Here is a 13,598-nt window from a genome sequence, read left to right as displayed (position 1 = left end):
TCTTTCTAAAAGTCTTGTAAATCTGTCAGGTCAGTTTTGAAACAAAGTGACCCAAAAGAGACACAGACACAGTCCGTGTCAGACAGCCAACAAGACAAAACAGCATAAAATAATATGGCCTAGATTTTATGAGTATGGGGTTGCAGCACTGAGTGACCTGAGCAGAACACACACAGAAAATGACAGGAGACTGGCTTAGGCAATTTGTCAAAGCATTCTCATAACCCCTTCACTGAGAAATATGGTAAATATGTTGAGAGACAGCGACACACACCCGGAAGCAACTCCTATTGTCCGGGCAGTAACGGAGAATGAATTGATGCGGAGTGACTGCCGACACCTGAATGAGGTCGCTAACGACAATTCATGCATTTTAGCAGCAATAATGTCCTTTGCCTGGTCAGAGTGTTGGCATGAATATAACTTCTGTATTTACTTTAGAGCCTCGAGATGAGGTAAAAAGCCAGAAGCATATTATGAACATGTACAGAAGAGTGCACTGAATCCAATCGATAGGATTTAGCAGCAAAATTGTCAATACACCTCCGCTTCCCGGGCCGAATTTCCATCTAAAAGTAAAGCTATGGCTTTACTTGTCCCGTAAATCTGGCCCTCAGGTAGGCATATGCCCAGGTTATTATTTTTCTAAATTCAACAACCTTCTGTAATTCAGAAGAGACCCACATGTTCATTAAGATATAGTAGTAATCCAAGCTAACGTAACATGGCGTCTTGTACGATACCTTGTCCTCCGTGTTCCAAGATACATACTCCTAAACATGCAGGTACTAAGCATGCTCTAATGAGCCTCTCGTTAAGGATATGTCAAGGGCAATTCTTACATTTGAGCCTTTTTTCATAAACTTGTTCCAAACACAGATATCTAAAAATTTTAGAAAACCTACCTAGACTTTAAAAAAAGGCCACTTAAATTAAAGCCAAGATCAGCTGCAACGAGGTGACATTCAAGCATAGTTTTCAAAATTATCTTCCACCAGTGACAGGGAAGTACCAGGAACCTACTACCGCCCTTTACCAGGTTTTATTGTCTTCGTATCATTCGCATTTCATGAGGGTAAGAGCACATTGGTACAGAGAGTTTATGTTCAGAGCAAAGTTCCAACAGCCAAAGACGTACTGTCTGGTCAGGCCCATTCAAAGCCTGTTATCCTCCATGACATGTTGCACGTTTTAGGAAACCTAAAAAATCGGTTTTATTATAGAGCCACGCAACTCTTTTCTTTGTGACCCCACCGATGAAAAACATCCTTCTGCCGTTATGTGGAGGCCCTTAGCCAGGCTAGCGTCATCTTCAGTAAATGAGCCCCTCCAATTCCACACCAACTCTATTCAGCTACACTGACTGCTCAAAGCAAAGGACAACAGACCCATGACAGGATGGGCCATACATTATCAACGTTATCACTGCTCGCTCTCGTGTACGTGCTCATTAACAAGCCTGAAACAGAACACCTTGCACAGCACGGACAAGACTCACTCCTGGCAGGATTAAAGGGGCTATAGGACTTCCATGTAAGAAAACAGACTTCATGAAGCTCTGCAGAGCTGACCCAAGAGCCCACTGCCTGTTGGCTCTACAAAAAGAGCACCCACAGGGGCATGAAAGACCATTTCTCTGGGAGGTAGTTACTTTGGAGTCCTAACCAAAACAAAAAAAAAAAATATTGACCTTACAGATTTGGGGGGCATTAATAATGTTTTCATACACAAATGTAAAATATAGCCACACAAATCAATATGGAAAAGCTTACTAGATAAGGAGACAAAAGGCTGCCAAACCAAAATAAAGCGATGAATACAAGGTCAGTGCCTGATCTGTCCAGACTCAAATGACTGTCCAGTTCTGGGCCCCCCAGTTCAAGAAGGGCAGGGAGCTGCTGGAGCAAGGCCAGCGCAGAGCTGCCAAGGTGATCAGGGGCTGGAGCATCTCCCTTGGGAGGAAAGGCTGAGAGACCTGGGCTTGTTCAGCCTGGAGAAGAGAAGGCTGAGGGGGGATCTCATCAGTGCTTATAAATACCTGAAGGGCGGGTGTCAGGACGATGGGGCCGGGCTCTTTTCAGCGGTGCCCAACGCCAGGCCAAGGGGCACCGGGCACAAGCTGGAACACGGGAAGTTCCCCCTGAACATGAGGACAAACCCCTTTGCTGTGCGGGTGCCAGAGCAGGGGCACAGGCTGCCCAGAGAGGCTGTGGGGTCCCTTCCCTGGAGCCATTCACCCCCCGCCTGGACACGGCCCTGTGCCCCTGCTCTGGGGGTGCCTGCTCCAGCAGGGGGTGGGACGGGGTGAGCTCCAGAGGTCCCTGCCAGCCCCCACCAGTCTGGGACTCTGTGATTCTGTGTAACTTACCAGATCTGCAACTTTCCTGGCCAGGTTCTAGCAATTTCTCTCCTGTGCAATGAGAAGGTTCTATGTAATTGTTATATGGGGTCCCAAAAGGAATTAACCAAAACCTCCACAATCCGATTATCGGCCTCATCCTCAAGTGGAGGGAAACGCCATCCTTCTCACATGGAAAATATAAAAGCCAACCTTTGAGCGCCACCACACAGGGATGAAGAAATGCATTAACTTGTTCTGTCCATACCAAACGAGCCGCAGGGAACTTGTCCAGCAGAAGGTTCAATCTATGGGCTCAGACCCTGCAGGCCTCTCTGTCATCTCATTAGTCATTTTATCCGCCAGAAGTGAGACTTTTTAGATACCATTTAAAGTCCAGTAGCTGAATATGTGAGCTCAGTGATAGAGACTAAGAGGCATCCAAGCATGACTAGTTTTAAGGTGAACTGAAAAACATTTTACTCACTGAGTCCTGAGGCCAAGCAAGCATTGCGCTGACAGCCTAATGAATAGTTACGCAGTTTCGGGCACTGCATCGTGCTCAGACTTGGGGTCTTACAGAGCTCTCTTGAAATAGGAGGAGCGTGTTGTTCAGATATTTTTTTTCTTGACAGCAGGGAAGTCATTTAGTTTTGATTTAAAACTGTAGCCAATTTAAGGGGCGGTATACCTTTCCATACTATAATTTATTCTTTTCAATATAAATTAATTCACCTGCTTGCTGTAAACTTCACATGCGATTTAGATTTAATTATCTCTTTATTCAACAAGAATTCAAGACATTTTCCATAGCTCTAGAATTTAAGCATCTTAAAGGCTCACAAACTCCTATTAAATACATGCCAAAACCCATAGAACTTTTTTGTACCCTCCTCAACCCTTGGGGCAGGCTAATGTCATCAAACTTTGATCTGATCCACTTTATGAATTTCAGTGACAACCAGCAGCCATACAATCTCTCAAGACTGATTCATAAAACAAGTAGCAAGCATATGCTACGCTCCACCTTGGCATCAGAAACTAAAATTCTGCCTTCTGACCCGCCCAAAAAGCTTGCTGCGATTTCACCAAGTTATCAGTACTATAACCCTATGAATTATTCAAAATATAATTGTTTCCACAGCAATGATAATGACAGGAATTAAAAGAGAAGTCCTTATCAAGCTGAAGTTTTTTTTGGGAGTGTATTTCCACTACAAATATTACATATAATGAAGACACAGATTCTTGTTTTCATTTTTCTTTTCCGCCATTAATTCCCTTTGGACAGTGATCATTACAATGCGCAGTATCACAACTTAATACTTCAGCCTGAAGTAATATCCAGCCCTTATGGAGTCCTATTTTCCAAAGAACAGTTCAAGTGAATCCTGAAGAATGGCAGAAACATAGTTCTCTGTTGGCTTCCGCACCTTGCTGTTAATGTAAATGGGGCTGCAAACCAATTAGAAACTTGGCCATATATTTACTAATATAATTAGTTCCATATATGATTTCAAAGCTTTGCACCTGCATCAGCTTAATTGGACTCTGCTATACTTGAAATAAATAACTGAGCTGAATCTTCTCTTTTCAAGTCATATTACACAGGAACTTAAACATTTCTTTGGCATCAGCACCAGTATAAAGCCATGATTCAGTTCAACACAAGATAGTATGTGTTTTGGCACCGAGCATTCTTTACACCGTACATACCGGCAATCTGAGACAGCATTACAATTCAATCTGTTGTAAAGCTGCTTAAAATGAAAGGTTAGGTTAAGAAAAATTTAAAAAAAAAAAAATCAAGTGCTTAACATCATGCACCTCTTCCTAGTTAATAATGCTGGTTTCTACTATGCTTCCACCCTCAAATCTGCATTTCAAAGATCTGTTTAGCCCAAAGATTCTCTTCTAGGGCCAAGCACAGAAGGAAGCATCTCCCTTTCCCACATCTTTAGCTGAGAAGCAACAATGCCTGCCCTTTCTGAACACGTCTTGAATTCCCAAGCCTTTCAGGTGCTCAAGGCACATCAGTCTTTCAGTGAGACACAGGCATTTCTGAAAATTTTACCATTTCACATCTCTGCTACTGCAAAACTATTATTGTCATTCCTTCAAATTAAAATTAACAGATGTGACATCCTTCTCCAGACTTCTTTTTTTTGCAGCAATCAGGGTTCAGTGGTTGAAATATCCTTACCTTGGCTGATTTTCCTGGGACAGATTCTCCCCTCTCTGGTACCCGTTGTCCGCCACCTGGGTTGTGGACCGCTTAACAATCTGCTTGAGTTCCTGTTCTAAGCGATCCTGGATGGCTTTCACTGTTTCAGGGATTTTTTTCAGCTTGGCCAGCCCTTTGATGAGTATGCCCATGAAGACAGTGCTGTTCTCCTCTGGATCCAGTTCCACATCCTCTTTAATTTCCAGAAGGCTTGTTTCTCGCACTGGAATAGATTGTAAAAAAAGGCATAAACCAAGATTTAAACTATTACACCCAACACTTTATACCACGCTGAAAAAGCATATTAACTCCTCTGCCTTCAAAGAACTCCCACCACTTTGAGCAACCAAGGAATAAACAAGGAAACCATCAAGACACTGATTTGGGGGGGAAACAGTGGCTATTTCTGTTTGTTTCAGGGGCTCCCCATACATAAACACAACAGCCTGCACACTTGACTGATTTAGAAACAAAGACCATGGGTAAGTTATGTATTACTTAGAAAACAGAGTAAGGCTGGTGTAATTAAGATACCCATAAATGAGAAGGTGTATTACTACAGATCCCCCAAATGTGTTTCAAGGAGCTAAAAGCCCTAAATTTCTAACCCAGTTGTTTTTCTTCACTGTATTCTTCACAAAAGAGGAGTTTTCATTATAAACACTATCACGCTTAACAGACTTCTGATGAATTCGGCAAAGTTTACACTGCCAAAGTGAATGATTGTTTGATGTTATCCTATTCTGCTTTATTATGTGTGTCACGGGGTCGATGAAGTTACTAGAATCTTTTAGCAAGGCTTCCAGAAAGGAAAAACCAAAAGAATTAGAGAGGATATTGTGGATACAGTGTTCCTGAAGTAACAGGGATTGCAGAGGGAGAAATTCTGTTGCTAAGCGACAGGGAAGAGAAAGGCAAGAGTACTCTGCTTGTTTTAAGTATGTTCATTAATCAACATTTCTTAATTTACAGATAACACCCAGCAACAACAAAAGGATGTCTCTGCTGAGGACTGGGTAAAACATTTAATAAATATACTCAAACACTTACTTGAAGTAACCATCTTCAAGGCAAACTCAACTAAAGCATCTTGGAAGGGCTACAGTCTCGCAGCTTGTAAACAGCCAGAGCAGCAAACACCAAACTACAGCATGCGGCTGAAGCTGTGCCACCCACCACACCATATCCTTGCATAGAAATTAAAACTTAATGGCTGTTTCATCTCACTAGTACCGATCTCTGATAAGGGCTGTTGGATGACAGATGACTCCCATGGTTTCTACTGCTCAAGAGATTTTTTTTTTAATTTATTTATTTTTACTTAAATCAAAACTTAGCCAAGAACCTGAATAAATGTCAAAAGATCCACTAGAAGGGTTTAAATGACATGGCAGAAATGAAAAAATGGCACGTCACAAGTAGCATGCAGCCCTGTAGCCATCCAAAGCTATGACACTGAACAGAAGAGCATCAGCACCATGTAAGTTTGCACGAGATCAAGAAAACAACGTCCCAAAGAGCCCATAAGGTGCCACTTTATGCACAGCATCACGATAAACGTGTAACGCTTATTTCAGTGTCAGCTCACGCCACCCTCCACATCAGAGATTGTTTCTTTCCATCAGTGTAATCCCAAACACGGCACCTCTCGCTCAAAGCAAATTCACTGTTCACGTGCTCTTGCATTTCCATTAGAGCACCGGCAACACTGCCAGGTAAGAGTGAGGCGAGAACTGACCCTGTGAGATCATCACAATGGAGAATGACATCACGGTTTAGGTAATCAACATCAGGGGGATCAAACAGTGCTTTTTTACTCTCTCTGTCACACACTTTTTTTTAAATTAAAGTCTATTTAAACTTGTAATTCGGCCAAATTATTCGGTTAACTTTGACAAACGCCTAGAAACACCCCAAATGCACTGATTTAAAAAAAAAAAAGCAAGGATAATAGAGGAGATTCTTCAAACACACATAAGTAATACCACATAGAAGTTAACAACCGGATGCACCCATATTTCTCCTCAAAACTCGCATTTATTGCATACCTTTCAACCCACAAGGCTGCAAAGCACTTTGTGCGCTGCGTACATGGCCTACCCACTTTGTTAATGCTACTTGTTACTCTCAAAAAAACACAGCATGCCAGGCACAACCACAGAAAATGAGCTCTTTGGAATAAGAGCTGTGGAAAAGACAGCACTGGAAATGCTAGAGGAAGAAAGGTTTTAACTTATTGTTTTAAAAAAAAAAAAAAAGTATCTTGTTGCTCTGAGTTTAATGCAAAGATTTGACAGCCTAAGCAACCTTTTAGAGGACAGGTCCCCATCATTACGCTGCAGCCCCTTTGTAAGCAGGCTCTAAGTTATTCTTAATGTCACACAATGAAAACCCAAGAGGGAGGAAATACTGCTGTATCCAAATGCGAGGACAGCATTTAAGGGGACTAAAGGCAGCAATCTTGCTGAGAACTCTGCCGGCACAGGGAGATGAACGCTCTCCCATTTTCAAAAGAGCAAACCGATTTTGAACGCCCTCAAATAGTCAGGACATTGATTTACATCCCTTACAAACAAAAGCAAAGTGAATAGTTCAATATCTAGTAGCAACACACTGGTATATAAGTTCTGTTAGATCTGGTCTTTTGATAAAACAGTAGGGACCATGTTTCCTGCACATTCTGCCTATTAAACAGGTATCCTGGGTAGCTTTGGGGGCCCGTTTATCTGCAAGATCTGACAAGATTCCAACCCTGGGCAACTGAAGATGTTCTTCTTTTCCTGCGTCTTCCCCACTTCAAACATCCTCTTCTGCCATTTAATGTCATCAAGGGGTTATTTGACCACAAAGCTTTGGCCCAGGAATCAGCCCCTCCTGCCCCCTACCCCTTCGAAAAAGACATCAAAGGAGACAGGCATTTGTGAAGAAGTTCACCTTTAAAATTGCAATCCCACACGCCATTTATTCTCTGTGGGCAGAGGAGCTCCTTGGGTGAAGGAAGATGTCCCTACAGATCAGCTCTCAGAACTGAAACCTTCATCTGTATTTACTCTTAAACCGAGAATATGAATGACTTCGTTATTCATTTGTATCAAGACAAAAGCACAGGATTGTCAGAACTTATTCCCAGCTTTCTACATTCACCAGCTTCTACCTGAATTGCTTCTGTCAAACACGCATCCCTTAAAAGGGGTAGGAACATCATTCACGACACAAGCACTTGCTTTATGTAGAGAAGCCATGTAAAATTCAATTATCCAATGGATGTCTGCCACGATTATTTTTACAAATTATTCTAAATTGTGGCTCAGATTTGGTTTGATTAACCTCTTCTTGTTTCAGTTTCATCAAAGAGAAGGAAAAAAGGTCCTATTTTAATTAGAAACAGCTTCACTATATTAAAAAACACATGTAGAAAACACCAAAGAAGAATTCCATAGGATTTCTTCAATAATACCAGGAAGCAAATTTCTCCACCCTCCTTGAGAGTGTAGCAAGTGAAATGTGCAAATTAACAGTTTAAAATTTAAATTATTACAGTTGCCCTTTACCATAATGAAGCCTTTAAACTTCAGTTTGCAGTTTTATGCTAAAAAATCAGCTTCAGTGTACTGCTTTGTGTCCCATCCCAGCTACAGGTCTTGCATGTAGCCCCACGGAAACCAACAGAAATACTAGACTGCGTCAAGTCTGATCGAGGCTTTTCCAGATCAGTTTGACATGTAGCTGGAGATGTTTTTAGCTAAACTGACCTCTTTTGGAAACCTAAATTTCAGTATCACTTAATGATTTCAAGCAGTTTTCATGGTTTAATTCCATCCAAAGACTACACCAAATCACAGAATCACACAGCATGATTGAGGTTGGCAGCAAACTCTGGAGGTCATCTGGTCCAACCGCCCGGCTCAAGCAGGGCCACCCAGAGCCAGCGGCCCAGGACCACATCCAGACGGCTTCTGAATATCTCCAAGGAGGGAGACTCCACAACCCCCCTGGGCAATCTGTGCCCGTGCTCCGTCACCCTCACAGTAAAATGCATCTCCTGATGGTCAGAGGGAACCTCCCTGTGGGTCAGTTTGTGCCCACTGCCTCTGGTCCTGGCCCTGGGCACCGCTGAACAGGGCCTGGCTCTGTCTCCTTGCCCCCTCCCTTCAGGTATTTCTACACATTGGTAAGGTCCCCCTTGAGCCCCCTCTTCTCCAGGCTGAGCAGTCCCAGCTCCCTCAGCCTTCCCCCACAGGACAGATGCTCCAGCCCCCTCAACATCTTCATGTCCCTTTGCTGGACTCTCTCCAGTATGTCCATATCTCTTGCACAGGAGAGCCCAGCACCAGACCCAGCACTCCAGGTGTGGCCTCACCAGTGCTGAGCAGAGGCAAACGATCACCTCCCTCGACCTGCTGGCAATGCTTTGTTTGATGCAGCCCAAGAAACCTTCAGCCTTCTTTGCAGCAAGGGCACTGCGTTGGCTGCTCATGTTCAACTTGACACCTGCCCAGCCCCCCAGGTCATTTCCTGCCAAGCTCTTTCCAGCCTGATGATCCCCAGCACATCCCAGTGCCTGGGGCTGTTCTTCTCCAGGGGCAGGACTTGGCAATTCCACCAGCTGAACTTCATGAGGTTCCTGTCAGTCCATTTCTCCAGCCTGTCCAGGGTTTGTTGGATGGCAGCACGACCCTCTGGCCTATCAGGCGCTCCTCCCAGTTTGGAGTCATCTGCAAATGTGCTGAGGGTACACTCTGCCTCATCATCCAGATCAGTAAGGAAGACGCTGAACAGGAATGAACCCAGTAGGACCCCCAGGGGCACCCTGGTGTACGCTGCGAGTTACCAGCCTCCAACTAGACTTTGTGCCACCAATCACTGCCCTCTGCACCCGGCCATTCTGACAGTTTTCAACCCACCCCAATGTCTGCTCATCCAGCCTGTACATCAACCAGTTCTCTACTGGGATCTTACAGAAGACAGTGTCAAAAGGCCTTACTGAAGAGCAGGTAGACAATATTCACTGCTCTCCCCTCAACTACCAGGTCAGTCATTTCATCGCAGAAGTTTATCAAGTTGGTCAAGCATGAATTCCCCTGGTGAAGCCACGCTGACTAATCCTGGTGATTTTCTTGTTGTAATTATCTCTGAAAACCGCTTACGAAGCGGAACGTTTAAATATCGTTCCTCAAAAGCCTCCCAAGACAACAAGCAAAAGAAACGATCATTTTGTCACGTTCTCTAATGGACTATGCAGCCATTTTCAAAAATGTTTCAACACTGACGTAGTGCATCTAAACACGTGCAAGTCCATGTTTAAGCAGTCAAAAAAATATACCCTCAGTTTAAATCACTAGAAAGTTGAATCATGTGCGTCACTGATTCATCACCTCCGTAGTTACAAAGGTGGAAACTTCCCTGATGGCTCCCCAGTTTGACGATGCCGTATGAAAACATCTGTTCCAATTGATGACACCCTCATTTGTACAGTTCTGCCACTTCACAAGGAAGAAACCTGCTGCAAGAGGCATTTTAATAGCTCCAGTCTGATCCCCAGAAAAGCCAATGTTGATAACTCATTTAAGCAAAGCAACTAAAGAAAAGGCTTTTGGGTCTTGTTTTTCATTCCAAGGAATGGTCAAAATTTGCTGCTACTTATTATAGAAGATTATTGGCTGTGCGCTTTTATGGGCAACTAGTAAAATTTAATGTACTATTTTCCATTATTTATGTCCTTTCTGATTATACCCTTTCTTCCTTCTACCCTTCTAGAGAAAAGGATGCAAAAGTTCACAGTGCACCAAAGGCATAATTTAAGATTTGAAGAAACGTCACCTGCTAATTTCTGGTGTGGAATCCTTGTTCTGACCCACGCACGGAGACAATGGACAGTTACTTTAGAAATAGGTCCTTTAAAAATTTCAGCCATTTCTTTTCTTCAGGGCTTGGTAGTAAGGCAGAGAATGAGTCTCCGAGATCAATAACCTCAAAGCCTCAAGGCAAATCTCCTCTTTCTAAAACTGTTGTTCACACAGTTCCATCTATAGCTTTAAGGACATTAGTCTTTCAAAAACAGAGGCATTTTAATTTGACACGGCCACTCTTTCAAATCTATCGTAACAACATTTCATTCCGAGAAGACTGCACAAAGCAACTCTGTAAACCACGTTCAAAATCCTCCTCATCCACACAAGCACAAAAACTGAGCCTCCAAATTAAAAAATAAGTGCACAGTAGTCAAATAACTTGTGTTGGGACCACGTCTAAGAACAACTAATGCAATTATACAGGAAGAATGACTAAGCGTTACCCTTTCGGCTTCCATCACAGGGACCTAGTATTTCCTCCATTCTCCCTTCCCCAAACACACACACATTACACACATCAGTGCTCAGCAGCAAGTCAGAACACAAACTATTAGCGAGGATAAGGGAAAGAAACCACAGTCCTGCAACAACAGGCCCACAAAAAGTTACTTTGCAGGCTTTCAGGTTTATTGTGTAGTTCCAAACCCTTCTTAAACTGCGAACTCCTCTTAAACATGCTAGGGGCAAAAATCTACCCTGAGATAAGGCCAAACTCTGCTTTTTTGTGCAGCGCTGCAACGAGAGCAGGAGAGAATCTGACTCACCGCTGGACTCCCACCACCTTCTGATCAAGTCCTCAGCTGGATTTGTGCAAATGCAAAACAGCTGAAACAGGAAAACTCTGGTTCAGCGAGGGGATCATTTCATTTTGAGTACAAACGATAGAGAAAAATCACCCAGATGGTGTCAGATCCTAGGAAAACATGGGGAAAAAAGTAACCTTTTATGGATTTGTTGAGCATGTTTGAAGTGGAAGCAACCGTGACAACAAACAGAGAATGCCACAATGGCGTTTTTAGAGCCACCTTTAAAGCTGGACCCTAAAGCTCTGGCTCCTGCAGATATTTTGCAGGGCCAAGTTCACAGGTCTCCACAGGTTTTCACCTACACAGAAGTACTCTCATTCTTGAAGAAACAGAGCCAGGAGCAGGAAGTAGGCTTGACCTTCAAAGCCGCCATACTGCTTGCATCTAGAAGCTACGTTTTTCTCTTAGAGCTGAGAAGTATATGTCACTGAAGTATATTATCTATTGAGCATAAAACTGACATACGCCATCAAAACCAATATTAATTGTCACCACCTCATCTTTGTTGGATTTCTGAAAAGTATTCTCAGGAATTTTTCGGGAAAGGGCGCTCTTGGGTTTGCTAAGTACTGGGTGAGCACATTTTGTAGTTCCAGGAAGAGCCTGGCAACACAGGCACCTTCATAAATACTCTTCACAGTACAGAAGGTTCAAGCAGAGAAATATAATTTAAAAGTGAATTTCTTTCTCTGAACTGGCATGAAGGGAAAATGTTACTGGTGAACTGCCGTATCTACAATCCTCAGGTGAACATTACTGAAGGGTTTTGTTTATTTTAAGTGCAGCAGGAACAGCTTTAATTTCCTTATAAAGATTCTACAGCACAAGGTAACATCTCCTTTGGGAAGTGAATGCAGAAAGGACTCAAAATTTTGGCATCTTTGCTGAGGTGGGTTGAATGAGTCAGTGCTTTATTATGACATGCATTAATATGCACGGCCACTTTGTCTCATCAATAAAAAGTCAAAGAACTTGAATGACTGAAGGCAGAAACAGCTTTCGTTATGCATACACATAAGTTTTTAATTCTCTGCAAGTTCTGCAGTCCTGGAAAAGGCTACTTTTAAATAAAATTATGTGGAAAAAATACCCATAAGTACACCGTGCACTTGAAGCAAGACCATATGCATACCCTATGCCAATCAAAAGCTTGCTGTTAAAAGCAACATCTTTCCCGCTCTGCAGGACACTTGCCCAGCACTTCACTGAGTGATGCAGAGCGTAACGAGGAGCCGGGTAAGACATTTTCTGGTGCACTGGGCACGAAGAGCAAGAACAGATCTGCAGAAACGAGAATGTTTAAGGCAGGTTCTCAACCAAGCTATACCAATTTACTAGAGTTGAGGATGAAGCCATCGGAGCCTTTGTTTTCAGGCATTTGGAGGGAAAGCAGCGATGCCATTTTATGTTCGTAAACAACTTGGTTCTTAGAGACCACTGCTGCGGTTCTTACCTGTTGCTTGTACTCTAGAACCTTCATTCAAATACGGTATGAAATAACCCTCAATATTCTATAACTGGAACTAATACATTAAATAGGGGTCCCGTGTTCTATGCAAAGTAAAAGAAGGTGGAAAGAGTCTTGATTGGACTAAATATCTTGCATTTTGCTCCTTCCTTATAGAAGGGACATCCTTCACATGCTGGTCTACCTTTCCATCTTCATGCACATCATTCATGCTCTGTAGAAGGTATCTTAGGAAATTTTAGAAACATTACTGTCAGATGGATAACCCGGGCTTACTTTCAATTCATTCTGGAAAAGTTTTCTGAAAGTCTGGAATTTAGACTTGGTTCCAACTGCAGCAAGATGAGCAGTTTTGTTACTTTGAAACTGAAGCTTGTTCATTTTGGTTCTGCTCCTCAGAAGATTTCCGTAACCAACAACTGAGTCTACGTCCTGGATGACACTGTTTATTCCTATATAACCTTGTTATCATGGTGGGCAACACTCATGGATGATCACAGTCAGTTCAGTACAAGAACCATAGACTGAAAATAAGCGCAGTAAACTTGAACACGACTGTGCTCAAGGAAAAGGACAGTACATAAATGGGCACACTGGGGTCACTGCTCATGGAGCCCTGGGCTCTGAAAAAGCAGGACGCCTTTGGGACTTTGCTTTACAAACAGAATTGCAGCAGTCCAGCATGGACACTAAAAATGCGTCTATCTTTACAAAGAAGTTTACACTGGCCACAGCCAGGAAAAAAACTGCTTGGCCAACTTTGGATAATAGCAAACCTCTTACCAATCTCAGCAGATGCAACGACGATTGGCTAGGCTCTGTAAGTCTTCAAAGGTGACAAGCATCAATAAAATTCTTTTCAGAGCATATTTAAGGTTAGTATTAAACTAGCAATTAAAAAAAAAACAAC

At 42.8% G+C, this 13,598-nt stretch overlaps 1 protein-coding gene across 3 annotated transcripts in view; it reads right to left on the bottom strand.

The window, feature by feature from the left end:
* The window catches only part of EXOC4 (exocyst complex component 4), a 426,451-nt gene that overhangs the window by 362,935 nt on the left and 49,918 nt on the right, over positions 1 to 13,598 (bottom strand). For all 3 annotated transcript variants that reach the window (XM_075081692.1, XM_075081693.1, XM_075081695.1), the window contains exon 6: positions 4,542 to 4,785. In XM_075081692.1, the coding sequence (XP_074937793.1) occupies positions 4,542 to 4,785 (244 nt within the window). The remainder of the gene's footprint in view (positions 1 to 4,541; positions 4,786 to 13,598) is intronic.

This window comes from Phalacrocorax aristotelis, chromosome 1, assembly GCF_949628215.1.
Source record: "Phalacrocorax aristotelis chromosome 1, bGulAri2.1, whole genome shotgun sequence".
NCBI lineage: Eukaryota > Metazoa > Chordata > Aves > Suliformes > Phalacrocoracidae > Phalacrocorax > Phalacrocorax aristotelis.
Note: the sequence above shows the minus strand (reverse complement) of the source record. Positions and strands in the feature narration are given on the sequence as shown.